Raw genomic sequence first — 26,040 nt, 5'->3', positions numbered from 1 at the left:
TGAGGTTTTCTTTCCACTGCTCCTTCATTGTAAGGCTGTCTCTTTCTGCAATTAAGTCATTTCAATATTTTCTATCATGTTTTCCCTTCACCCTAGAGATGCTCAATGTTAGGGCAAAATACAAGCATTCAAGCTGCTCATAGCATTTAGGGAGTTAGGGAATTTGGCTTTTAATTACTGTGAAAATATGATTATTTAGGGACTCGGCACCATCTCTACAGAGCATGTAGAATTTTGCTGCAACAGGAAAAGGGGCTCATAAGTAAATGCTAAAATAGGTGAGCTGGCAGGTCCCAGGGGCGAGAGCAGGTAAAATGAACGAGAATAATCCTAAGTACCATTCATTAGCTCTAGTCAGGTGGCTGAGGCTCTTTCCTGCTGCAGCTTTCCTGCCTGTAACATGGGTTAATGTCTGCTGCCCCAGAGTTACCTCCTAGCAGGTGTGTGGAGTCTGGAATGATCTAGTATAGTGAATGTGTTTGACAGAGAGTGCTTATCCACCCAGACATCCAGTCTTGATTCTCACTCAATTTTCTACTCAGCAAAATAACCTAATCTTTCTTTCCTTTTTTTAACTTAATAATTATTTATTTATTTAATTCCATTTGTTATTATTATTTTTTAATTTGGCCAGAGATGGGAGAGAGAGAGAGAGAGAAAGAGAGAGAAAGAAAGAAAAGGAATAGGAGAAAGCAAGCCTTTATGCCCAAGACTCAAACCACAGTTGACCACGTGTGGAATCCAGTACCCTTAACCACCATGCCACCTGCCGGCCGCCCCAATCATTCTTTTATGTAACATCCAAATGGTCTATCATGGCAAGATGCTTGACTTGTTGAGATGATGAATCATGGCATGTGTATTTGCCTTTCCGAATCCATTATAAATTTTTTTTTAAAAAATTGTTTATGTATTTATTTCATTAGAGAGAAAGAGAGAGAGGCACATCCTCAACAGGGTCTTCATGCCACAATCCACTCCCAGCCTTAGCCAGCCTGGATTATGTACAGGGAGACCTTTGCATGCAAACCTGGGACCTTCCACATGGGTTCAGTGGTATTACTGCTGCACCACCATCGGAACAAGAATGTCTTGGTAGCCTGTGCAACTACTATCAACATTGGTCACAGTAATTCATCTCCAACTCCAGTCCTGTGTGACACTTAATCTAGGTCTCACCTTAATCTGCACCTCCTGAGTGCGTCAAATTCCAATCCCATTGCTCTCACAGAGCCACCAGTCTCTCCTTAGAGCCTCACCACAGCTGTTGATTTTATTACTTGGTTCTCCCTGAACAAGACAGTCAATTCCATCAGGTAAAGGAACATGATGTTTTTCTCTCTCTCACTATTGTATTCTCTGATCCTGACAATAGAATGCCTGGTACCTAATTAAGTACACAATAAGTATGACTGGTAGATGGATGAGTGAGTAAGCAAACGAATGAATGAATGTCATTGTCTCCTATAGTATTTGTTTCCTGTCTCTTCCCTAGTCTGTCCATGTGGCCTTAAGGACCTGCACGCAGACCAGGGATTCCACTCAAGCTTATTGGGGAACCAAAAGGTGTGCCACAGGTCTTGGCACCAAAGACCTATGGTGGGCCAGCAAAGCGAAGACCATAGAAAGTCTTGGGAAGCGGCCTTGAGGCTTTTTGTTGTTTGTTTCAAAGGTGGTCCTGGCAGGGATAAGCCATAGTAAACAGAGGGGCATTTGTTTTTTACTTGCTTTATCTACTCCCAGGGACCTGGGAGTAACATGCAAGACGAGGCTAACCTTGGAAAGGATGTTGTCTGTGTCCAAAGACACACAGAAACTCAGGCCCAATGCCAGGAGAAGACCATGAATCAGTCCAGCAGATTCCACAGTGGTTCTCATGGTGCCCCTCAAAGCTCAGATCACTGAGCTAAGCCCTGGGACGTCTCCCAGAGCAGGATGGAAGCGAGGCAGTGTACATCGGGTATAATAGCTTGACCCCTGTCATTGGAATGCCTCACCTCAAATCTCACCTGCCTGCTTATTAAGTGAATTTAGACAAATGAAGTATAATCCTTGGTAGCTTTTTCTATAAAATGGGAGACCTTGTACTACTACCTCATAGGGATTTGGAAGATCAAGTGGCCACCCTGACATAAAGCATGTTGCAGAGGGTTAGGCATGTGGCAATTTCTCAATAAATGGTTGTGGTATGTGTACTTTGCCTTTCCAAATGTGTTATAAATTTCTTCTTAAAGGTTTGTTTGTTTATTTACTTACTTCATTGAAAGAGGGAGAGGGGCATCCCCAACAAGGTCTTCATACCACATTCTACTCCCAGCCTCAGCCAGCCTGGATTATGTACAGGGAGACTTTTTATTATCACCGTTTAAAAAACAAATAAGCAAACAAACTTTTTGCGATATGCTACGTGCATTTGCCAGGGTGGGGGAGGGCAATGAGAAATATCTCCCGAGAGGGAATGGCCACACGACAATACCCTTTCTTCAGTTTGGGTTGTTGGGCATGCATGCTCATGCACCCAGTGTGATTTTCCATCCCCTGGGTCTAAGACTCAAACCGTGGTCAGCCATGTAGGAATCCAGTACCTTACCCACCACACTACCTGCTGGCTGCTAATGCCACCATTTTTGTTCATTGCACGAGTTTCATTGCCATCTCAAGGTAGTCTCTGTGGCTGCTGTGCCCTCCTAATCCTCTCAGACTATCTAGAGCCCAGCGTTTCCCTGGCCTTACTGCCCACATACGTTTGGTCCAGACTTTTACTACCAGGACCCAAACAGCGTGTCCAAGAATAGCACCAGTTATAGTGCATCTTGGCTTTTAGTTCTTAATCAGCACTGTGACGTCCAACTTGAGCTACCTAAAAAAAAAAAAAACATGTCGTCCAGTGGCCTGGGGTGTGCATGCCATTACTCAGGCATTAAATAAATTAAATAATGCTGACAGTTTGTGTCTGCCCAGCCAGATTGCCCTGCTTTCTTAAATCATTTAAGCCCTTTTTAATCTAATGGAACATGTTATGACTTCAGCAGCTTCTGAATAAAAGTTGCAGGGAAAAAAAAAAATCTGAAACGTGGCACCAACGAAAACCCCCATGTGGTTATTTAAGGCAGCTTAAGCGCTTCGGTGGAAACTGGGCTCCATTTAAGAAATAGCCACTCCTCTTACAGAATAAAACCTCACTTTTTCTTTCCCCTTTTTAAAAAATTTTCTTCTTTTATTTTTAGATTTTGGGTGCGAATGGAACTCCACGTCTACTTTCAAGCTGTCTCTTCCTTTCTCTGCTCACTCAGAACTATGCTTTTTATCCCGGTTCTGCCCCTGGTGGTGTTATCTTGGGCAAGTTACTTGACCTCTCCCTTTTCATCTGGGATGTTTGGATGGACGATCTTTGCGGTGCCTTCCAGCTGTTAACATTTTTTTGATTTCATGATTTCCCTCCCTTGTTATTACAGAAAGCATGAGTGTTGTGCCTTAAGCAGAAGCTAGGAAAGTATTCATTGATCAAGTTGAAAATCCTCCACTTTCTGTAGTCTAGGACTCGCGGTTTGTGCTTGACGAGTTACCGTTCGTTTTCTGGCAGTTTTTCGTGCTAAGGGTGGCCTGGGTTTTATTTCTGGATTTTCTTTATTAGATGTATGGCCATTCGATCTAGGTAGAGAATACCAAGCCTCGATACACGCCAATGCCCTTACCCTTGGCATGTGTTGGAAGCCTTCAGGCAGGGTCCTGAGGCCGCCTCAGTCACTGTTAATGAACCGAACTGCCTGAAATGCTCCAATGGTTGCCTTTTGGCACTTGGCAGCAAAATCCTTTTCATGTTAGTTTCAAGGTTGTCAGATATCATTATCCCCGAGTATTAAAAAATTCAAAGAAAGGAGGCAGGGTGTTTGATTTATAGAATAATTATCTAGCTTTAGCTCTAACTTGGCTTTGGCAATGGTTTTGCAAGCACTTGAAAATTAAATCCATTTTTTATGGCACTACAAGGTATTATCTCACAGCAAATGATAATTAAACACCTGTGAAATCAATTAGCCCTTTAAGCAGGGAAAAAAAGTTTTCCAATTATGTTTTCGCACCTCCAAAACTTTTCTAATTCCAAAACCAACACTTGTGGAGAGGGATATGGTCGATCGGCCATTGCTGGGTTAACTTTCCATAAAGATCATCCCTAAACGTTGCTTAGACTTAATCCCGAGAAAGGCAGTCTGTGGTACCGGCTTCCTTCCAAAGAGGATGCAGTCGCCTCTGGAGCTGACTCTTAGCAGCTATCTATCTGACACACAGCTGAGCCGGCAGCACCTCCACAAAGGAAGTTACTCCCTTTATGTTTTGATGCCAAGTTTCACTTGACAGTTTATTTAAAAGCCAAGATACCTTAATGAAAACCAAGCAACGAGATGTTCCGTGTGACAGAACAGCTCTCTCTTTAAGAGCCCTGTAGCCAAGAGTTCTAAGCCATCTTCATTATAAATTCATACCCCGAAAACAGGCTGATTGGTTAATAGCTGAAATCGAATACAGTAGAAACTGGGATTCATGGCCGGCTGGCCCCACAGAATCATGTGTGTCTAATCATCGGCTTTGGTAACAAGTTAGCTGTTTTAAACACGTCTTTCGGAAAATAATCTGTGCATTTGAAGCAGTGGATGGACTTGGAGTATATGGCATAACAAATTGGGACTGGAAGAGAAAAAAGAAACATAAATAATGTCAGGGCTCTGGCATCTTTTGCATTGTGCCCCACATGTACACAGACCCGTTCCGAGAAAAGTTGTGCTTCCTCCTTCCTAATTTCTGTAAGTGCTTTAGTCTGCATAATGCTTTCATGTCCACTGTCTCGTTAGATCCTCAGTAGACCTCGTTAGGTAGGCAAGACTGGTATGATTGTCCCATTTTATAAATGAGCATGGCTTCGGAACGGAAGCAACTTGCTTCAAATCAAGCAGTTAATGACAAAGGCAGCACCAGAAACCATTTCGCGAGGTTAGTTGGTGCAAGTTTCATCCGATCACTCTCTAGAAACATCTGTCATGACGGTCTGTTTTTAGAAATTTTTGTCTTAAAACTTTAGAAATGGGCTCTTGCTTTCATGGTAAATGGCACTTGGAGAAGTTAAGGAATCTAAATGGGAAGTAGAGAACGAAGGCTGGCATTGCATACAACAAAGATGAACGAGAATCTCTCTATACCCTTTCATTCTATGAATTACCCTTGCGGATGTTGCCAGCAGTTTGGACACTAATGACCTCTCAGGCATTATAACCTCTAGAGAATGGATGAGGGTTGAATGGTCTGACTTTTATTCAACAAATATTTCTTCAAAGGTCACTAGAGCCAGACACAGTCCTGGGGGACTGGGGTGACAGCAGTGAATAAGAACAGGTAGGCTCCTACTCTCTAGGACAATACCTTATATTGGAGAGAGAAACAATATGCCAATAAAACAAATACCTGTGTGAATTAGACAGTAGATAATGCCAGGGCAGAGATGGAAAGGGCAGTGGGAACTGAGTACCAGGAACACAGGCGGGTCTATGAGAGCCTCGGAAGAGGGGCTGTTTGAGGTAGATCCAGAGAAATGATCCAGGCAGAAGACACAGCAAATACAAGCACAAGGGATGGGAGTGAACGTGCTGTGTGGAGAAACTGAGAGGACAAGTGAGGAGAGAGGTACTCAGAGCTCTGCACAGAGGCCAGTTCTCATGGGACCTTGTCGGCGAGGGCTGTGATTATTTTCTAAGTGCCAGGAGGAGCCCTTGGAGGGTTTTAGCCTGGGAGTGACATTTGAAAGGCGTCTTTGGCTGCTTGATGGAAAATGGATTGTACAAGGTTACATTTGAACCTTTTCTGTTTTAAAACTAATAACAACCCAGAGTGTGTTTCTTGTTGCTTGGCTCATGAGAAGATCCAAAGGAATAGAATTAAGGAAATATAGGAAAGAGGTGCCTGGGGAGACTCTAGATACTATGGAATTATAAGAATCATTAGTGAGGGCAGCTCCTCAAAGATTAGACCTCTTCGGGAACCAGCAGTTAGCGTAACGGCTATGTCGCTGGACTCCCACGTAGTCAACCATGGTTCGCGTCCCGGACCCGGTGGCTTAAAACTCACGCCGGGCATGTGTGCGTGCGTGCCCAAGATCCCGAGAGGAGAATGGAGGAGAAGGGATTGCGGCGTGACCATCCCCCCTGGGGGGTGATTTCTCGCTTTCTGTCTCTATGTCTCTCTCTGTCTGTCTGGCGAGTGCACGCGCCCTATAGTGAAAAATCTCTCCAAAAAAAAAAAAAAAGATTAGACCTCTTTGGCATCCCTAGTGCTCAAGATGCTACGTAGCGCATAGCTGCTCGATACGCTTTGTCCAGTGAGTCAATATTAGGGCCTGAAGACTTCCTTAGGGCCATCTGGTCTACCTCTCCCTCATCAAATTCCTTTTCCTAGAATGAGGCCACTTGGAGTTGGCTACTCCTTGGCTGCTTCTCAGGGGGCTTGTGGGAAGCATGGCCAGCTGGAGAAGGAGGGAGACGGGAATCAGCTCCACAGATCGTCTCTTCCAGGGCACCATTGTGCTTTTGCCAAAGGAAATGGCAGAATCTAGACTTCTGGACCTTCCCAATCCCTAAGGACTCAATTCTCATGCAAGGGTGGAGTCAGGAAATCAACAATATGTAGCATCTGATCTTTAGCCACAACTCAAATTTTTAGATCCCTCAGTCACGTGCATGCATCTATTTATATGTTCATATACACAGATAGAAAAGTCTAGGCTTTCCATAGACAGCTATTGGATTGTCAGAAAAGTCATGATCCTTTTTGTATAGAAAAATGTAAAAAAAAAAAAAAAAAAAAATGGCATGACTTTTATGACATCCCTATAGCTTTGTGCAACTTTCATTGATGTTGGGTGTCCTGAAATTTCTTGCGGATAGGCCATCTCAGCTGCCACAGAGTTCTGAGTTCTCATTTGTGTGTTCAGAGCAAGAGGCCAAGGAGTGAACTGACCCCTGACTGTCAGGTCACAAGCTCAGTGATGGCAACAGTGAGGGAGAAGCTAGAAAGGTGAGGTTAGAGGAACCAGCTGTCTTTTCATGAGCTGTGGTTAGATTCTCAAGTTATTTTATCATCAACACTTAAGTGCAGGAACCAGACGAAAGGTTTAGGTGCTGACAAAAATGTAGGGCTGTGACAGTAACAGACAGCCTTTGTCCAATGCCTGGTGACAAGAAGGGCAGGAATTCTAGACATTCTTCTAATCTGAGGTCTGGCCATGTGGGAAAAGGTGTCATGGATCAAGAAGGAAATTGAATCCCATTGTCTTCAGTGGGTGTAGTCTTTGTCTTTGAACCAAAGCAGCGTTTGTCATTACAGAAGCCATGAGGAGAGTCTCTATTTTTTTTTCTTCAGCTCAAATGTGGAGAAAGGGCAGGAGAAAGTTCAGTTTGAATAGCATTGTGCGTGCATTTAACTTGATTTGCAAATAATGCTATTTATTAGGGCTGGTGAAACACAAATTTTCCACCCTTATTGGTGTGCAGAAAGAAGAAGAAATTTTTAACAAGCTGGCAGACCATTAGAAATAAAAACAGAGAAGGAATGGAAAATGTTCCTAAACAAAAAAGGAAAAAAAATAAAAGCTATTATTTTCCATTCCCTAAGTGAAGTTAGGTTTGGCTAGGAGTGAAAATGATCCTAGGAAGACCTAGCATAAGCACATATGTGGTTATGAGCTGAAGGAGAGGCTGTTGTAATGAAGGACTAGCACCTCTTCTCTGTCTCCTTGCTTCTCCAGCCTCCACACCCTTCCATGGTAAACACGTAGCACTTTTCATCCACTTAATTCTTTTTTGAGTGGCCCTGGGGTGGGTACTAGGTCCATAGAAAATGGTGCCAGGGTTCTGCCTCCTTGAGTCCAGTGGAAATAAGCCAAGAAAATGGGCAACTAAACACAGACTGAGCAACAGTTAGTCTATTAGGCTATCAGGAGGGGCTGGGGTGGGGGGGGGAGCTTCTTTCAGGCAGCAGGGAGGAGGGTCTGCAGAGGGAGGGAAGAGGGGCATACTGGTGGGAAGCGTCTTTTTCCCTTGGCCTGTCCCCCTGAGAGGAGGTGCCATCCCAGGACAGAGGCTCTGTGCCGCCTGCTCCTTTCCTGCTCTTCTTGGGCTTCAGTCCATGTGTCCTGGCCTGGGTCCACTTGGCCAGTCCTCATGGCGCAGAGCCTAGTGCAAGGTTAATGGTAAGATAATGACCTCGGGCTTCCCTATAGCCATCAGGCCTGCGCGTGCCTCTTCTGGCCTCATTTATCCCTCCCAGGTCATTGCGGCTGCTGGCTCCTTTATTGTTAATTTCTTCTCGTTCTTCCCTGTACCCAGGTAGCCCTTTATTTAGCATTTTCAGAAATGCTTTCTTTCTAACCAGAGAATTTAGACCCACGTGTCTTGAAAATTGCTTTTATCTCAGAATAGTTTTGAAATTTGGTATTGCTGAGTATAAAAGCCGGTGCTGCAAAACCTTGCCTCCTTCAGAAAGCTTCCTGAGATTAATGTCACAGGGCACAATGTATTAAAAGTCTCTCATTTTTACCTTTGCTGGCACTGTGTTGCTCTTGCTTCGAGGCAGCCCTGAGAGACGTCGGAGCAGGTTGTGCATCCTGTCCTCCTTGTACAAAGCCCACAAAACCTTTGACACACTACTTTGTCTTCTTTAAGTGGAGCCCATAGCACCTATTTCACATGGCGGTTGTAAAGCTGCAGCCTGTATAGCACAGTGCCCCACCCACAGGAGACGTTAATAAGTGGGAGTATTATTACTCCAATCGTTATCATTAATGTCTGTCATATTTTTTCCACTTGCCCTTATCTGTTAGCCATTGCACTACTATTTAATGAGCAGGAACCAAGATGGCCGTCTGCCCCTCTTCAGAATACCCGGTGCTCCTAGTGCATGTTGTATTCATTAATATGGGCAGGCAGTGAGTACCTGGTCTAAGTTTAATGTTCTGAACTGTCTGTAGATATTTAGGGTAGGGTTGGGATGGGGAATATTACAAATGAATGGGACTATGACCCAGTATGTTAAGACGGGATGTTTGATTTCGAAGATCCTTCTGACACTCTTCTCAGGTGTAATGGGGAAGGCAGGTGATATTCCCCTCTTATCTGGCTGCAGGCTTGCATGGGATAATGTGTGAGGACCTCCCATCAGGGCCTCATGCCCCAGCTGCAGCTACCTCCTTCCCTTCCCTCTTGAAATAGCTTTGAAATGGACATAAAAAGGAGACCATCTCATGTGGAAAGCTAAGAAGTGTGAAAGAGGAAATAAAAATACCTGTCCCTGATTTCAGTTGAGCATCGTTCTCTGTAGTGGACATTTGGGGATGGCAGCTTCATACTGAGGAGCATCAGGAAGAAAGCAATGCCTAATCCTTGGCGTAACTGGGTGTCCAGTTGGTTCAAGCAGCGGGCAGTACTCAAGGCAATTCTTTGTCTGTGGAAGGAATTGCACCACCACCAAGTAGCAAGTGCCTTTCCCTAGGGGTGTTGAGTGTCCCTGAGGCTGCAGCCAAGCTGGTCAGCCTAGTGTAGACCAGAGACTAGTGTTGCCCCTCTGCCCGGTTCATGTGCATTTACCTGATAACAACACACACAGTACCTCCTTCGTGCTCACAGGGACTGTGTGAGAAGATGTCTTGAAGCTCAGCAAGGCCAGCGAGTTCTCAAAAACCATAAGCACTTTCCAAATCCTATTCTCAAGATACCCAGTGGCCCACTGGACCCACTTTTTAGCTAAGAGATTCACTCCCACTTGTCTATGTTTCTCAGTTTAAATCTGTGCTGTGGGGCCCTTTCCTATTACTGCATGCTATGCAATAAAAATTAAAATTGTAAGTGTTAAGTCTGTGAAGGCAGAGGAAAGGACTAAGGCAGCATGGTCACTGTTGGATTGTTGGGAAAGTCATGGCGCATCTTTGCACAGAAAAGTAAGTCAGGACTTTTCCGACAGCCCAATAGCTAGCAGAGCGCTGCGTTAGACGGAACTCCTCGTAGTGACTGGAGGGAAGTTTTGAGTGGGAGAGAAGGGTCTTTTTAAGTGGTGGCTGTTTATCGTCAATGCTCAAAACTAGGTAAACCGTCTTATTTTTAGACGCTGCATGTTGTGTGGGCGGACTGAGGAGGCAGCATGATGTAATAGAAAGAAAAAGACCTTTCGAATCAGAAAGTCCTGACATGGAACACTCATGCTTTACTTGTCCTCGCCGTCCCCTACATTGGCTGGGTTTTGAAATGCTGGAACTTAGTTACTCCCCTGAAGTTGGGTTATATCAAGACCTGAGGATACCCTTGGAAACATGTCATTCTTCTTAAGCCCTTTAGCCACTCATCACCCACACAGGTTCATGTCTGAAATCCAGGAGATGTGGTAAAAAGCCTTCCCAAAGGGCCACATGGTGGCTCAGTGGTAAAATGCAGTGCTCTCCAAGGGTGATCCGCATGGGAAGGTTCTGGGTTTGTACCCAGAGCCCTCCCCGAACATACCAGACACACCCATGCCCATGAACTTCACGGCAGTGAGACCATGCTGGCAGTGCTATTTCCCTGGAACAAGTAAATAAATAAACTCATTAAACAAATAAATAAATAAACAAAAAAGCTTTTCTAGAGCAAACTCTCCCTCTACTAACATTCTCACCCTCTCCCCACCTCCTTACCACCTGACTGGATGGTTTCTCCCACCTTTGTTCCTGCTGTGTTATTCCTACCTCCGGAAATGCCCATCACATTCTCTTACTCCTTTGCTAGGCTGTTTCTTGGTCTCCCTTGAACACTGAGCTCCGACTCTCAGCTTCCTCCAGGAGGTCCCCCTCACTTCTCCCTCTCCCCACCAATGTCAGCCTGCGGCCATTGCTTCTCTTCATGCAGCTCCCACCTCCACTCAGGGTCTGTCTCTGCACATCCTTTGCTGAAGGGTCAGCGGCTGAGAAGATATCTGCCTTGTCCCTGGAAAGCGAGCTCCTTGACTCCCACCTGGCACAGCGTAGTAGGCCGTCAGCTGATGCTTGTTGAATGAAATGAAAAAAGTACAGGGGATGTGCTCAAAAGAAGTCAAGTTTATTCCCTCATGTTCCAGTGCACTTTATGAAACTACCATAGTCCTAAGTTAGTCTTTTTTTTTTTTTCTTAAGAGATGCAATTCAAACCTGAGTATAAGCAAGGAAGATTAATTACTTATGAAGATGGGGGCTGGAAGGACAAGATCAGCTATAGATGTTGTTGCTTTATAAATAAAAACTTGAGACAAATTGTAACAACATCATGGGGAGACTAGAGTTGTGTGAGTACAGAGATGAGACGCTGGATCATTTGCTTCTTCCATGTCCTGTTGGGTTAGCAAAAAGCAGGCTCACGTGCCTGCTGCAGAGGGATCATGGGAGCCACAGAGAACCTGTGACTGCACCAGCTCGAGCTGTGTCTGTGTAGTTTTGGATAATAAAACAAAATCCTTTCAATTAGAAGCTGCTGTTCCATGGTGATTCACAGCTTCTGTTTTCATTTTACTTTAAAGGGTCTGTTCCACATTTGTCTCTTGGCTCTCTAGGAGGATATTTGGTTGATTTTTTTTCTATTGTTTCTTTTTTTGGAGAGGTTTTTGCTATAGGACACATGCACTGGTCAGACAGAGAGAGACAGAAAGCGAGAAATCACCCCCCAGGGGGGATGGCCATGCCGCAATCCCTTCTCCTCCATTCTCCTCTTGGGATCTTGGGCATGCACACATACATGCCCAGTGGGAGTTTAAGCCACCAGGTCCGGGACTCAAACTGCAGTCAACTATGGGAGTTCAGTGACATAACCATTAACGCTAACTGCTGGTCCCCTCTATTGTTACTAGTTTTAAAATGTTTTTATTCCTCTCATTCTGATGTAATTTACCATGATAGCTTGCAATTACATAGTGTTTTACCTTTTATCCTGCATATACATAATTTCATTTGATTTTCACAACTTTGAAACTCTGAGAAGTTATGGATTTTCATGGAATCGCACAGGAAGTGACAGTCTAGAACCCAAATTCTTTAACACAGATTCTAACTTTAAGTGGGCAATGTTTTCCATTATATGCTGTTGCCTTCCTTCAGCCCTAATGATAACCACTATCATTTATGGATTTGTCTATTTTAATCTTAATTAAAATGTATTATTTAATCCTCACAGTCTGAATATTATTCCCATTTTGCCAACTGGGGAGCTAAGATTTACACAAATTAAATAACTTTCTCAAGATCACTCACCTTGTAAAATCAGCGTAGGAATTTGAACCCAGGCTTGGCAGCGTCTAAAGCTGCTTAACCACAAGCTTTTACGTGTTTTTTTTTAACTATGGGAGTTCAGTGTAGGGCGCGTGCGCTCGCCAGACAGACAAGAGAGAGACATAGAGACAAAAACCAAGAAATCATCCCCCAGAGGGAATGGTCACGCCACAATCCCTTCTCCTCCATTCTCCTCTCGGGATCCTGGACACGTATGCACACGCGCCCGGCCTGAGCTTTAAACCACCGGGTTCGGGATGCGAACCGCGGTCAACTACTTGGGAGTCCAGCGACATAGCCATTATGCTAACTGCTGGTCCCCAACCACAAGCTTTTAATGACTAAACTCTGAACTACCATGTCGGTGGCTTTCAAAATTTGGGGTGCATTGAGATTGCCTAGAGTACTTATTAGTGCTCTGGGTCCAGCGTTTCTGATTCAGCAGGCCTGAGCAAGGTGCTAATTTGCGTTTCTGTAAGGTCCTGGGTGATGCTAGGCCATAGACCATGCTTTGATGCCCTCTGCACCGGGCTCCACTGTCCTCTCTTTTCTTTCCCTTTTCCCTAGTCGATTGAATTGCTGCCAGCAAAAATGTGTTTCGTATGGAGGGGAAGGGCTTCAATTATGCATTATTACATGGCCCGTTTTAAATGGGGTGTCGCCATACATTATTCATTACAACTTGAAGGATAAAATAATTGTGGCCAGAGAGTGGTACTGGTTTCTGTTAGATTCCAGGGTCATGTCATTTTTATTGCATTTTTCTTTGCGTTTTATGAAAACCCTTCTTCTTTCTGTGCCATTAACTATGGAGCAGGGGGTGGGGAGGGACTTAATACCCTTTGGAAAAGGATAACTAAACCCTTTTTTAATTAAAACTGGTAATTCTCTGATATGAGTTGTCCCCATCATCTACTTACCTCTTACGCTATCATGTTTTTTATCTTTTATTTTTAAATACTATATGATTTTAATGTGATCTTAGTTACTAAACTTAAACAATAGGTGAGAATCAGTCCCCTTAAAAAGGTGATCTTCTAGGGACCAGCAGATGGCGTAACGGTTGAGTTACTGGACTCCCATATAGTCAACTGCGGTTCTAGTTCTGGACCTGGTGACTTAAAACTCACATTGGGTGTGTGTTGTGTGTGCCCAAGTTCCTGTGAGGAGAATGGAGGAGATGGGGATTGCACTGTGGCCATTCCCCTTGGGAGGTGATTTCTTCCTTTTCCTCTTACTTTCTCTGTCCCTCCCTTCCAGCACATGTGCCCTAAGGGAAAAACCTAAAAAAAGAAGGAGAAAAGGTCATATTTTTTAAAAAATATATATATATATATATATAATATATTTATAATCTTCCATGGCCAGCCTGTGGTGTGGTGGTTATGTTAACTGGATCCTGCATGGCTAGTTGAGTGGTTGGAGTCCCAGACCCCACAGTTTGGAAAACAGGCTAAGTGTGAGTTGTGGGTTACATGAATGCCTCAGACTCTGAGAGGGCAATGGAGGAGAATCGTCTGTGGTGTGACCATCTCCTTTGGGTGGTGCTTTCTCACCTTTCCCTCCCTCACCTTGTGTGTGTGTGTGTGTGTGTGTGTGTGTGCACCTTGTACTAAATTAAAGCAAACGTTATCCTCTCACCTGATCTGTCAAGTCTCTCTGTTCCCATCCCAAACCAATGGTAACAATAAACTCTTCTCCATCCTTACCGTGTTACTCATGTTATTTCATGAATGTTATATTAATAGACCAATGAGATATGTATTCTCTTGAGATTGGCTTTTTCACTTAGTGTAATTTCTTATAGGTTTTCATGTTAATATATAGCTTGTTCCATTTTATTACTGATAAGTATTCTAGGCTGTGGATAATCCACAATTTGTGGAATCATTCACCCATTGAAGGTCATTTGGTTCGTTTCCAGTCTGGGCTATTATAGATAGCACCGCTCGGAACATTTATGGACAAGTTTTTGTGTGGAAGTAAGTTTTAATTTCTCTGGTGAGTGTCCAAGAGTACATTCTGGGTCATATGCTAAGTCCATTTTTATTTTTCAGAGGAGTTGCCAAACTGTTTTCCAATTTTAATTTCTCTGGTGAGTGTCCAAGAGTACATTCTGGGTCATATGCTAAGTCCATTTTTATTTTTCAGTTGCCAAACAGTTTTCCAAAGTGTACTGTTTTACCTTCCACCCAACAATGTATGAAGGGTTCCAATTTCTCTGCATCTCAGTGCACTCGTTCTCATCTGTCCCTTAGAGTATAGCCTTCCTGGGGGGTATAAATGACTATCTAATGACTGATGATGTTGAGTATCTTTTCATGGCATCATTGGCACTTTGTGTATTTTCTGTGGAAACGTAGATATTCAAATACCTAGTCCTTTGGGTTGTGTCTTTTTATCATTGAGCCAGAAGAATTATTTACGTGTCCAAATAAAAAGCCCCTTATCAGATATATGGTTTGCAGATATTTTTTCCCCTTTTTGTAGATTGTCTATTCCTATTTTTTAAAGAATAATTACGCATGGAACCAGCAGATGGCATAATGGTTACGTTGCTGGTCTCTCATGTAGTCGACTGCAATTCAAGTCCTAAGCCAGGTGACTTAAAACTCACTCCGAGCATGTGTGCATGCATGCCCAAGATCCCAAGAGGATAACAGAGGAGGAGGGATTGCAGCATGGCCATCCCCCCTGGCCCAGGGGTGATTTCTCTCTATCTCTCCAGTGAGTGCATGCACCATATAGCAAAAATCTCTCTAAAAAAATAATTAATTAAAATAAATAAGAATATTCATTTCTTCCCTGAGTATGAGAGAGAGAGAGAGAGAACGCCTAAAATGTTCTCAACACTATGATCCTCCCCCAGTCCAGCCAGCCCCAATTCATGGGTACCTGCATTCCCTGTGTACCCAGGGAGGTCTGTGGATGCAAACCAGGAACCTTCCCATGTGGGACTGCCTTGCAAAGCAGGGTTCTGCTGCTGTGCCACCACTGTGCAGCCTTGACGCATTCCTTTGAATTCATGTTTCTCCATTTGTCACTGTGCCCTTAGGCAATTTCCAGAGACTTTAATAAATCTTTTTACATTTTAGGTTTGCTCACGTGTTGTTTTGCTGGAGAGAGTGTCCACAGAGTTCTTTATGTGTCATTCTGGAAGGCCAGCCTTCCACAATCTCCCTTTGTGGTACAAATACCAAATCCCCCAGGAGATTTTACATCTTAAATTCTCATCTCATCTGTATTTTCTAGATCAGGTGGTCTTCTGGTAAATCTGGTAACTAGAGAACACCTTTTCTGAACTACACCTATGGGAATGCGACGGTATCTAAAACATAGAATCTCCTGAAAGAATGGCTGAATTAATGAACGACTGAGAGGAACTAGAAGGAGGTGGATGTGGGTATGAGAGAACATCAAGATGGGCTGAGTGGGAGTACCCCACACAAACACACACACGGCCTAAGAAGAAACACTATCTCATTTTTAGGGTGTCATAACCTCTAATAATTCATAGGCTTCCTTCCCATAAGCCTCAAAAGAGGCTGATTCATGACTGAGCGTGGTTAGAAATCCAAATGAAAATCAGTGTCCTAAGTTATATGTGTCTTTGTGTGTCTATCTGAATACATACATGTACATACATGCAATATACATGTATTTGTATGAGCAAATATCTGTACACACAGAGAGACAAGCAAATACCTGTACAGACACAGACACATACACAGTTAAGGAAATACTTGAAGCCATGGGATAGTCTCAAAGGACATTTTGTTGCCAAGTATAAAAAAATGATGGAATGAGTACCAGCAGATGGCGTAATGGTTACATTGGTGGACTCCCAATTAGTCTGCCATGGTTCGACTCCCGGACCCGGCTGCTTAAAACTCATGGCAGCTGTATATGTGTGTGTGTGCCCAAAATCCCGAGAGGAGACTGGAAGAGAAGGAATTGTGGCGTGGCCATCCCCCGAGGGGTGATTTCTGGCTTTCTGTCTCTCTGTCTCTCTCTGCCTTGCTGCAAGCACACGCACCCTGTAGCAAAAATCTCACTCTTAAAGACAAAAACTCTTTAAAAAAAAAGTACGATGGAATGTTAAAACTGACTATTTAGTCATCAAACCTAACTGACTCATTTTGTAGATGAGGAAACTGAGACACAGAAAGCTCATGTTTCGTTCAGAGTCTTCCAGCTACCTAAGAGGCTTCTAACTTCTGCACGGGTGTTTTTCCATACCTCACACTACATAGTATGTGAATGAATGCACGCTTCAGTCATGTAGACGTTATTGCTACTTCAGCAAATAATCCTTCTCTAGAACCATTTGGAGGTCAACACGCTAGTTTAACTGTCATTTGAATTTTTTCTACAAGTTTTCTGCCCTTCCTCTCCCTCCACCCATTCCCTAAAGTAAATTCTGCAACTGGCAACTTTGAAACTTGTTACAATCCAGCATATTAATAGGGTTTTACATTTTTAGCAGGTTAATGATGAGGATGTAGGACCTTCTGTGCTAGTCCCTCAGGGGTTTCTATTCTGGGCATTTATTAAACCTTGCTGTCGTCTGAAGTACATTCAACCTTTCTATATATATATATATATATATATATAATCGGTTTAAACGTGTGTGTGTGTGTACATTTCTCTCTTCTCCACCTAGAAGGGAGAAAATCAGATATTTTCAACACTTGAACTTGAAGATATTTTTGTCAGTTATTTTTCTGTTTAATAAGGAAAGAGGAGCCATTACCATCATCATTTAATTTTTTTATTTAGCTAAATTTGAGCCTTCTTAAAAATCTTTTCTACTTTAAAATCTGTTTTGCAGTTTAATTAATGCAGCAAGGATTTTTTTATTTTACTCTCAATGAAGATAATCTTAATCCATTCACATTGACCTTTTCTTGTGCAAATTAGTTGTACACGCTTGTTTAAGCAAATGGTCCTTTGCATGATGTCTCTTCTTAATGACGGGTTTATAATTGAAAATTGGCTTACTCCCATATGCCTAGTTTGTGTAAGAATATAAAAATAGATGCGGACTTTAAAAATATAAATGTATATATCAATATCCCAAAAAGAGGAGGGAAGAATCCAGTGCCTTCAGGCTATGATTAAATTAGACTATTAGAGTCAGAAAATGCTGGTGACATATGCTACTGTCAAAGTCACACCTGTCTGCTCAGCATTGGAAGCTCTTGAAAAATGAGAGTGATTTCATCTTGGCTCTGAGAATTGGGGCCTTCGCAGGACAGGAGCCCTGTCTAGTTTCGAAGTTTTCTTCAACTCAGACTGAACTTGAAACTGCACATTTAGAAGGAATCACCTTTAAAGTGACAGTCCTAAACTGAATGAAATGCTTTTGCCATCCCCTAAACTTTAGTAGTATAGACAGATGTCACTCATGTCAAGATTTTGTATTTTTTCAGCGTGCAAAGCAGCGTAATACCATTAAATTATACCTGAGTAAAAGTCACCTCTTCTAGTTTTCCCCACCCACTCCTTTGCCTTCCTTTTCGTCATTACTCCCTCCCCCCCCCATTCCTCAGGCTACTTTTCTTCTACCTCACCTCCTCTTTCTCCTATAAATTATGTCATCCGTTCTTAATACAGGCATATTTGTCTCGAGTAACTGAATGTTCTCGGTTAAATGTAGAAACTCCAACTTGAAGGAGAAAACAACTGTTGTTTTGTGCTTGTGATAGAAGTTGACTGCGCTGTTTTTAATAGCCTGGTTTTGGGGGCTGAGGAGTCAGAACAGTTTTGGCATGGCTCTGAAGGAGAAGGAGAAGCAACAGGAGTGATGCGGTGGCTGTTTTTCCTTTTATAAGCCTAAGGTGGCCACGTATCTCATCACGACACAAAAATTCTGAGCTTGGAAGCAAAGGTTGGGCTAGCCAAATTGTTCCCAGGACCACCAGACTTGGTTTTTATATACTATTTGCAAAAGAGACCCTAATTGCTTTGTCTAACATAAGGGTTCACATTCGTTCTCCTTCATGTAGCAACCCTCCCCCTCCCGCATGCCGCTGCCCCATGGAAAAGTAAGAGCCACCCACCCTGCCAGGGCTTTCCTTTGCTTAACTGCTCTGGGTAAATTCACACCTGGTGAGGTTTCCTGTAGCTCCCCTCACCCCCAGCCACACACACACACACACACACACACACACATTTTTAACTGGTCTTCGTTTGCTGATTTCTCTTCCTCTTTTTAGGTATGATTATCGAGAAATGTTGCACAATGCCACTTTCTGTCTGGTTCCTCGTGGTCGCAGGCTTGGTTCCTTCAGATTCCTGGAGGCTTTGCAGGTAAGAGACCCTGAAACCCCCCTTAGAATAGGGCTGAAGATTGAAGCCAGACTGGATAGGTTTAACCATATCACCTCTCCTGGGAGAGCTATAAAGAAAGTGTCATTTGAAATGAATTCTGAAATATTGAAAAGCAGGGGGCTGATGGAGAGAAGGTAAGTTCCTCAGGAACATGTTTGCAAACAGAAGGCAGACCCGATTGCCAAGTGGCTTGCCAGGCAGCCTAGCTGGACTCCTCAAAGTGTCCCTGTCCTTCCCCGGGTTGCCAATCTCAGGAGAAGTGAAAATGATTAATTGTTGACATAGCCCAGAAGCAAAATGTCTGTTTGTTCCCATCTTGGTTGTTACTCAGTTCCTCTAAATGCTGAGTGCGATGCCCTGCAGGGCAGTGTTGCTTATTTGGCCCAGCTATTCTGAGGCTTTTCAGTTCAGAGGTCCTGGCTCCAGCTCCAAAGCCTGTACAAGAGTCTCTCTGCTCCCACAGAAATGCCTTCTCACTCTGCAGAAATGTCTTCTCCTGCCGAGACAGTTGTCCACATTTGCCATCTGGAAGTAACAACCAGCCTCCCCTGACTGCAAGGAGAAAGCATGCTCTCAACTTCTCATCCTTCATTTCCTGCCCCCGTGCTGCTGTGCTCCTCCTCTGAACTTGGCCTGAATCTGTGCTTCCATTGCAGTGGGGCTTCATGACTTCTCTCTGTCACCCTAACTGCAAGTCATTCTGTCATGTCCTCCAACAGAAGGACTTCCTTCTCTTTCAAGTCTTTCTTGTGCCCTCTGTGTGTTCTGTGAAATATGCTGTCACTGATGTTCTTGTTGCCTCCTGGGATGTTGCATGGAGCAAATTGTTCTCCGGTTCCCATTCGGAGTTATTTGAAGCCACCACTTTGTCATCAGCCTGGTGTTCTTGGCTGTTAGACTCTGGTGCTGTTAGTAAATTTGCATGATGGTGGTATGGATTGCTCCATGCTAAAAGGAACAAGATTTTGGTTTAGGTGTTTGCAGAGCAAGAGAAAGGTGAATGCCTTGTTATAGTTAAATCTATAAAATACTACATAGAAATACCAGGCCATATTCTGCTCTTAGCTACTCATGAAATGGGGGTAAACTGTCTTGCAAGTGGACTGTGACAGTTACATTGGCAAAACTGTTTATATTCAAGGTTGGTTTTATACTTGGATTTTGTTGGTGAAAGCTTTTCTTGCAACAATAAAACTTCTCCAGTGAGGCCTGTCATCTCCATGGAAGTAAGGTCAGCCAGACCATGTACTAGAATAGAAATATGTTTTAACATTCTAGTATAAGACTAGCAAATATTGGGAACCAGCAATTAGTGTAATGGCTATGTCGCTGGACTCCCACGTAGTCGACCGCAGTTCGCGTCCCGGACCCGGTGGCTTAAAACTCAAGCCAGGCACGTGTGCGTGCGTGCCCAAGATCCCGAGAGGAGAATGGAGGAGAAGGATTGTGGCATGACCATCCCCCCTGGGGGGTGATTTCTCGCTTTCTGTCTCTATGTCTCTCTCTGTCTGGCGAGCGCATGCGCCCTATAGCAAAAAAACTCTCCAAAAAAAAATAATAATAATAAAGACTAGCAAATATGAGACTCTAGTGTGGATACATGCAATCTTTTTTGTTTGTTTTGGAGAGGTTTTTTTTGTTTTTTTGTTTGTTTGTTTGTTTGTTTTTTGCTATAGGGCACGTGTGCTCACCAGAAAGAAGACAGGAAGCAAGAAATCACCCCCCCAGGGGGGATGGCCATGCCACAATTCCTTCTCTTCCTTTCTCCTCTCGGGATCTTGGGCACACACGCACATCCGCACAGCATGAGTTTAAGCCACTGGGTCCAGAACTCGAACTGTGGTCGACTACATGGGAGTTCAGCAACATAGCCATTACACTAACTGCTGGTCCCGATAAATGCAGTCTTCATGCGAGTTGGTAATTTATAAAAGCTCCCTTTCCTTCAGGTCTAAGCAGTTAAGGATCCCTGCAATGTAAGAAATGCTAGTATTTGGATCAGTATTTATCCCCCCCAGTTGGAGCGTTTCCTGGTGTTTCCTTCCTCATACTCACGCAGTCCGCTTTGTTGCTCAGGCTGCCTGCGTCCCTGTGATGCTCAGCAATGGATGGGAGTTGCCATTCTCTGAAGTGATTAATTGGAACCAAGCTGCCGTCATAGGCGATGAGAGATTGTTATTACAGGTAAGGAAGGGGCTGTGGCCTTCAACAGATCAATGGATTATTGCTGCCCCCATCCAAACGTTCAAAGAAGATGAATCCAAAAGGTCAGCTCTATAAAAGAAATTTTATCTGGAGAAAATTGCCTATGTCATGGCGAATATGAAGTCATTTAATATGACATTGTTCACTTGCCAACACAAAATCTGCCCGGGTTCATGGAATAGATGCCACAGATGAGAAGTTACAGGTAAAGAACTTGAGCACAGAAGGTGGAAGACATGGCTCTCCACCCATCAATAACCAGAATATTTAGAAATGATACCAGACTTTCAAAACCAACTGCTACTTCAGATTCTTTTCCCCAGTTCCGGCATTTGCCTTCGGATTAATTTTCAGAAAGACCACTGTCTCTAGGGTTCCTTCTTATAATTGGTGTTATCATTACTCATGATCCAGTGTGGGTACCTGAGTATTATCTTTAAAATGTAAATTTAAAAGAGGACCCCCTTGTAAATGGTCAAACTTCTCAAGAGCTACCTAGGGAGGGGACCAGTACTCACAGAGAGGTTCAAAGGAAGAATCGTTGCCAAGAATTCCTAAAGCCCTTTTGAGTGGTAATATTTTAGGGTCAACAAAAATTGCCATTCTTTTCCTCTAAAAATTATAGAATATCTCAATGTTTTTATTTCATGCCATTACACACTTTCTCTTTGAACCACCACAAATATTGACCGAATGATTTTTTTTTAATGTCGTTTATTTTGTTTGTTTGTTTGTTCTTTTTGTTTTATTTAGGTTTTTGCCATAAGGACACCTGTGCTCACCAGAGAAAGAGAAAAGGAAAGTGAGAAATGGCTCTTCAGGCAGATGGCCATGCAACAGTCCCTTCTCCTCCATTCTTCTCTGGGGATTTTGGGCACACATGCACATGCACATGCGTGATTTTCAAACTGCTGGTTTGAGACTCGAAATGTGGTTAGGCACATGGGATCTAGCCTCCATCACCAGGTCATCGGCTGCCCCCATTTTGTTGTTTTTGTTTTAAAACACATGCTCTTTAAAGGAGATTGGGGATATAAAGACCATTTTAAAAGCCATAATTTCTCCATTTATGTACTAATGTTCTCATAAACTTGAGGGCATCAAGTTTAGCTTCGAAATGAGGAACATTCCGGGATCCTTAACTGAGGTCCTCTTGTTTTCCAATCATTTCACCACAGGTATAGGTATTTCACCTTTCAAAGCTATGTTTTGGCTCACCTCTGAAGAGTTTATTTTTCATTCCCCTGTACCTACCCAAACTGGCTAGTATTTTCTCCCGCTCATAGACAGTCTGTCTTGGTACAGCTGCCTCCATATTGTACAGTGACTTTACTGTCATTAACAATGGTTTTAAAGAGCTGGCGCTGAGCCCAAGTGTCTGCTCTGGGAAATGTTTTTGTTATGTTACATTTTGCATTTCCTGTTTTAGAACAGCTCGGGTGTTTTTATTCGTATATATTCTCATCACCATGTCACCCAAAGAGCTTAATGTGGCTTGCCTATGTCTACTTGTGTGGTTCCATCAGATTTGTTACCATACATGGCCTTCCTTGTAGTAAGACATCTTTGAGTTCTGCGCTTCCAAAACAATCTGGCCAAATTGGAATTAATTTGTCACTTCCCCATGCCTGTTTCTTAGGACAAGCACATTAATGACCAATAGCCAAATGCCATTATTATTCAGAACTTGGCCTTTTCAATCAACTGGAATTGTGTCCCAGAGCACTCTGCAGAGTGTCCAGTACCTGTGTCGTATGTAGGAACAGGCAGAATCCATTACCCTAATGTAGTAAAGTCCAGGTGCGGCTATGTAAAGGGGGGAGTGTATATGGGAAGGGAATCTGTGATAGCCCTTTTCTCCTCTCATAACCGCACCAGACGCAATTTTCTAGAGACCACGTAGTGATGGTAGCTTTAGGCATTTTTCTAATGGACTGGCTCTTTGTGATCATGATAGTAACAGTGGTACCAACCTATATGAGTCTTAGAAAATACCATGGACATTTGGGGCCATCAGATGGCATAATGATTATGTCACTGCATTCCCAGTAGTTGACTGTGGTTCAAGTTCCAGACTTGGCAGCTTAAGACTCACACTAGGCATGTGTGCATGCATGCCCAAAATCCTGAGAGGAGAATAGAGAAGAAGGGATTGTGACATGGCCGTTCTCCCAGGAGGTGATTCCTCTCTTTCTGTCTCACTGTCTCTTTAGTGAGTATGCTTACCCTATAGCAAAAATCTTTCTTAAAAACAAAAAAAAAGAAAAAAGAAAGAAAGAAAGGAAGAAAATACCATGAACATTTGAAAGAGTATGATTAATTATGAATATTGTGAAGGGTAAGTTTTTCCTAATCTTTCTTTGGCAATCTAGGTAATTTCCTCAGTGAGTAAATAAAAATAAATTTTCTTGGGCTTATCAGGGATCCATAATATGAATGGTTTCTCTACTTCTCCAAGGAAATTTGTTTTTCCTTTTGACCCTGACCTCTGGTTTCAGGCTAGTATTAGCTTGTCAACATTTCTCCTTTACCTGCTGCTGCCTCCCATATTTCTTCACGTTTGCACATCTAGATACACACTTCAGGGCACTGATTTATTTATTTATTTATTTATTTATTTATTTATTTTGGAGAGGTTTTCGCTATAGGGCGCATGCGCTCGCCAGACAGACAAAGAGAGACATAGAGACAGAAAGCGAGAAATCACCCCCCCCAGAGGGGATGGTCATGCCGCAATCCCTTCTCCATTCTCCTCTCGGGATCTCGGGCATGCACGCACACGTGCCTGGCCTGAGTTTTAAGCCACCGGGTCCAGGACTTGAACCGCGGTCAACTACATGGGAGTCCAGCAACATAGCCATTACACTAACTGCTGGTTCCCTAGGGCACTGATTTAGTATCTGGTTTTGGACATTGCCAAAGGAAGTGTTCTTTCTCTTCTATTCTTATTGTCAAACAGTTGCACTGCCCTTCCTAAAGGCAGTCTTGAATCCAAAAAATGTGCAACTACCCCCTTCCTCTCCAGTGGAAACTTAGTCAAATGCCTTGGGTAACTTTCCTACTTGGGCAGCTAGCAGAGCACTGCTCCTTCAGCCCAAACTCCCATGTCTATCTGATTAGTCATTCATTAGGGAGGCAAGCATGCAGAAAGAGGTGAACACAAAAGGGCAGTTGCTAATCACAAGGAATCTCCCTTAAGAGTATAGACTCCATAAATGAAATAGACCTTGAACTGTAGGTGAAAATAGGAAGCCAGCCTGGAAAACATACCAGAAGCCTAGGAAATACATCTCAGAGCTCTAGACCCAAGCAAGGTCACATTCAGACATTAAGCAATTGGTCTAACTTCAAATAACATCACCCTAATATCAATAACTATAATAGGAGTGATAATATACTATATTGAGTAAGCCTCACATGCATTTGGCATTGTGCTAAGTACTTATATAATCTTAACTACAGCTCTATGATGTTAATACTATATTCCCATTTTATAAACAGGAAATAGAGTCTTTGAAAGATCTATGCATGTGTCTAAGAAAGCACAACTGGTACATTGTAGAGCCAAGAATCTACCTTGGGCTATTTGAGTCCTATGCCCCTGTGCCTTACCATTAAGCTATACAGCTATTAAAAATAATTCTATCCCTATGGTAGCTTCAAGTGATCCTGTTCATTCAGTCCTTCTTTCTTGCATAACTATTTCACAAAAGCCAGTCTCCTAACCTTAAAATGTGTAGCAGAATAGACAAAACGTAGGCCCTTCCTTTAAAATTGTGTAAGCTCTTAGAGCTCTGTAATGGCTAAACATCATATATGATGTTTTGGACATTGCCAAAGGAAGTGAGCTTTAGATCGGTGTAAGAACGGGAGCCAGGTAAAGAGATCAAAGGAATGGAAGGGCTTCAAGGTTGAGATGGGCGGTCTGTGCACATACAAATGACTAACCCAGCTTCAAGTTGGATGGGAGGCACATTAAGCCTTCTCTATGAAGTCCTTTAATAGATGTTTCATAACCTCTGGGGTGGCAGATCTTAGAACTGTTGAGAAATAAAGTCAGTCTTTGGACCTTTCTCCAGGTCTTTAGCTACTTCTCTGTAATCCTGTCCACATGCAGGGTTGAGGATTTCTGGGACTCAGAGAGAAGGAAATGGCAATTGTGAGTGTAGGAATATCCTAAGTAACTAATAAGCTGCTACTGAATCTTCCGGGTGATTCTATTTTTTGTGTATTAAAAGCCATTGAAGCTGATTCCCAGCAAGTACTGTTGCTGACACTTTTAAAGGCGTTTCAACTTGGGGGGCCATTGATTTTTTAATAGAGCTGTACGTTAGAAGCTGAATGCTATGAATAACCCAGTTGGGTTATTTTGACCAAACACATTTCTGTTTTGCAGTGATAATTACTATGTGTTCACCTTGTGTTACAGATTCCTTCTACAATCAGGTCTATTCATCAGGATAAAATCCTAGCACTTAGACAGCAGACACAATTCTTGTGGGAGGCTTATTTTTCTTCAGTTGAGAAGATTGTATTAACTACACTAGAGGTAAGCGAAACCGCTTGGCTATTGGTCTTGAATAATGATACTTGAACACTCTGTCAGTCCCATTTGGCTATAAGTGATGTGTGATTGGTCAAATTTGGCAAAACCGAATTTCCTGTATTTGGTTGTGTCTTAGCCCCCCACCCCCTCACCTGCTTTGTCAAGCCTATGCAATGCCTGGATTCCTGGCAAACTGCATGGAGAAAATACCAACGTGGGAGAAATTACACTCCTGGACACAGAGACTGGCTCTCTTATATCATTGCAGGGATACATGGATAATAACTGTCTTATCATTTATACTCAGTGGCATCCTTTGAAGACATACTTCTCAAGTCCATTTAGAAAAAAGATAGTGACCAGTGAGAGAAAATATTCTTATCATTCTAAAATCTAAATTGTTTACTGGGCACCACAGTCTGATGGCAGTAGGGGACAACAAAATGAATTATCAAGGCAAACACAATCCAGCCAACCAGCATCAGTATTGCAAGGTTATGTTAAGAGAAAACTCAAGTTTGCAATAATCTGGTACAGAAAGTGTTAAAACTTTATGAAGGCAGAACATTTTTGTAGGCAGATGGGTGCCCATCCTGAAGTGGCTTTTTTTTTTTTTTTTTTTTTTTAGGGGGGGAGGAAAAAAAGAGGG

The 26,040-nt window shown here is 43.0% G+C and overlaps 1 protein-coding gene across 1 annotated transcript in view; it reads left to right on the top strand.

Moving 5' to 3' along the window:
* Positions 1-26,040, top strand: part of EXT1 (exostosin glycosyltransferase 1) — a gene marked incomplete at its 5' end in the record, with an annotated part of 346,475 nt that overhangs the window by 283,862 nt on the left and 36,573 nt on the right. The window contains 3 exon segments of the mRNA XM_006140061.2: positions 18,526-18,619; positions 20,717-20,824; positions 25,275-25,394. Coding sequence (XP_006140123.2) covers positions 18,526-18,619; positions 20,717-20,824; positions 25,275-25,394 — 322 coding nt within the window.

The sequence above is a fragment of the Tupaia chinensis genome, unplaced genomic scaffold (assembly GCF_000334495.1).
Source record: "Tupaia chinensis unplaced genomic scaffold, TupChi_1.0 Scaffold000017_1, whole genome shotgun sequence".
NCBI lineage: Eukaryota > Metazoa > Chordata > Mammalia > Scandentia > Tupaiidae > Tupaia > Tupaia belangeri.
Note: the sequence above shows the minus strand (reverse complement) of the source record. Positions and strands in the feature narration are given on the sequence as shown.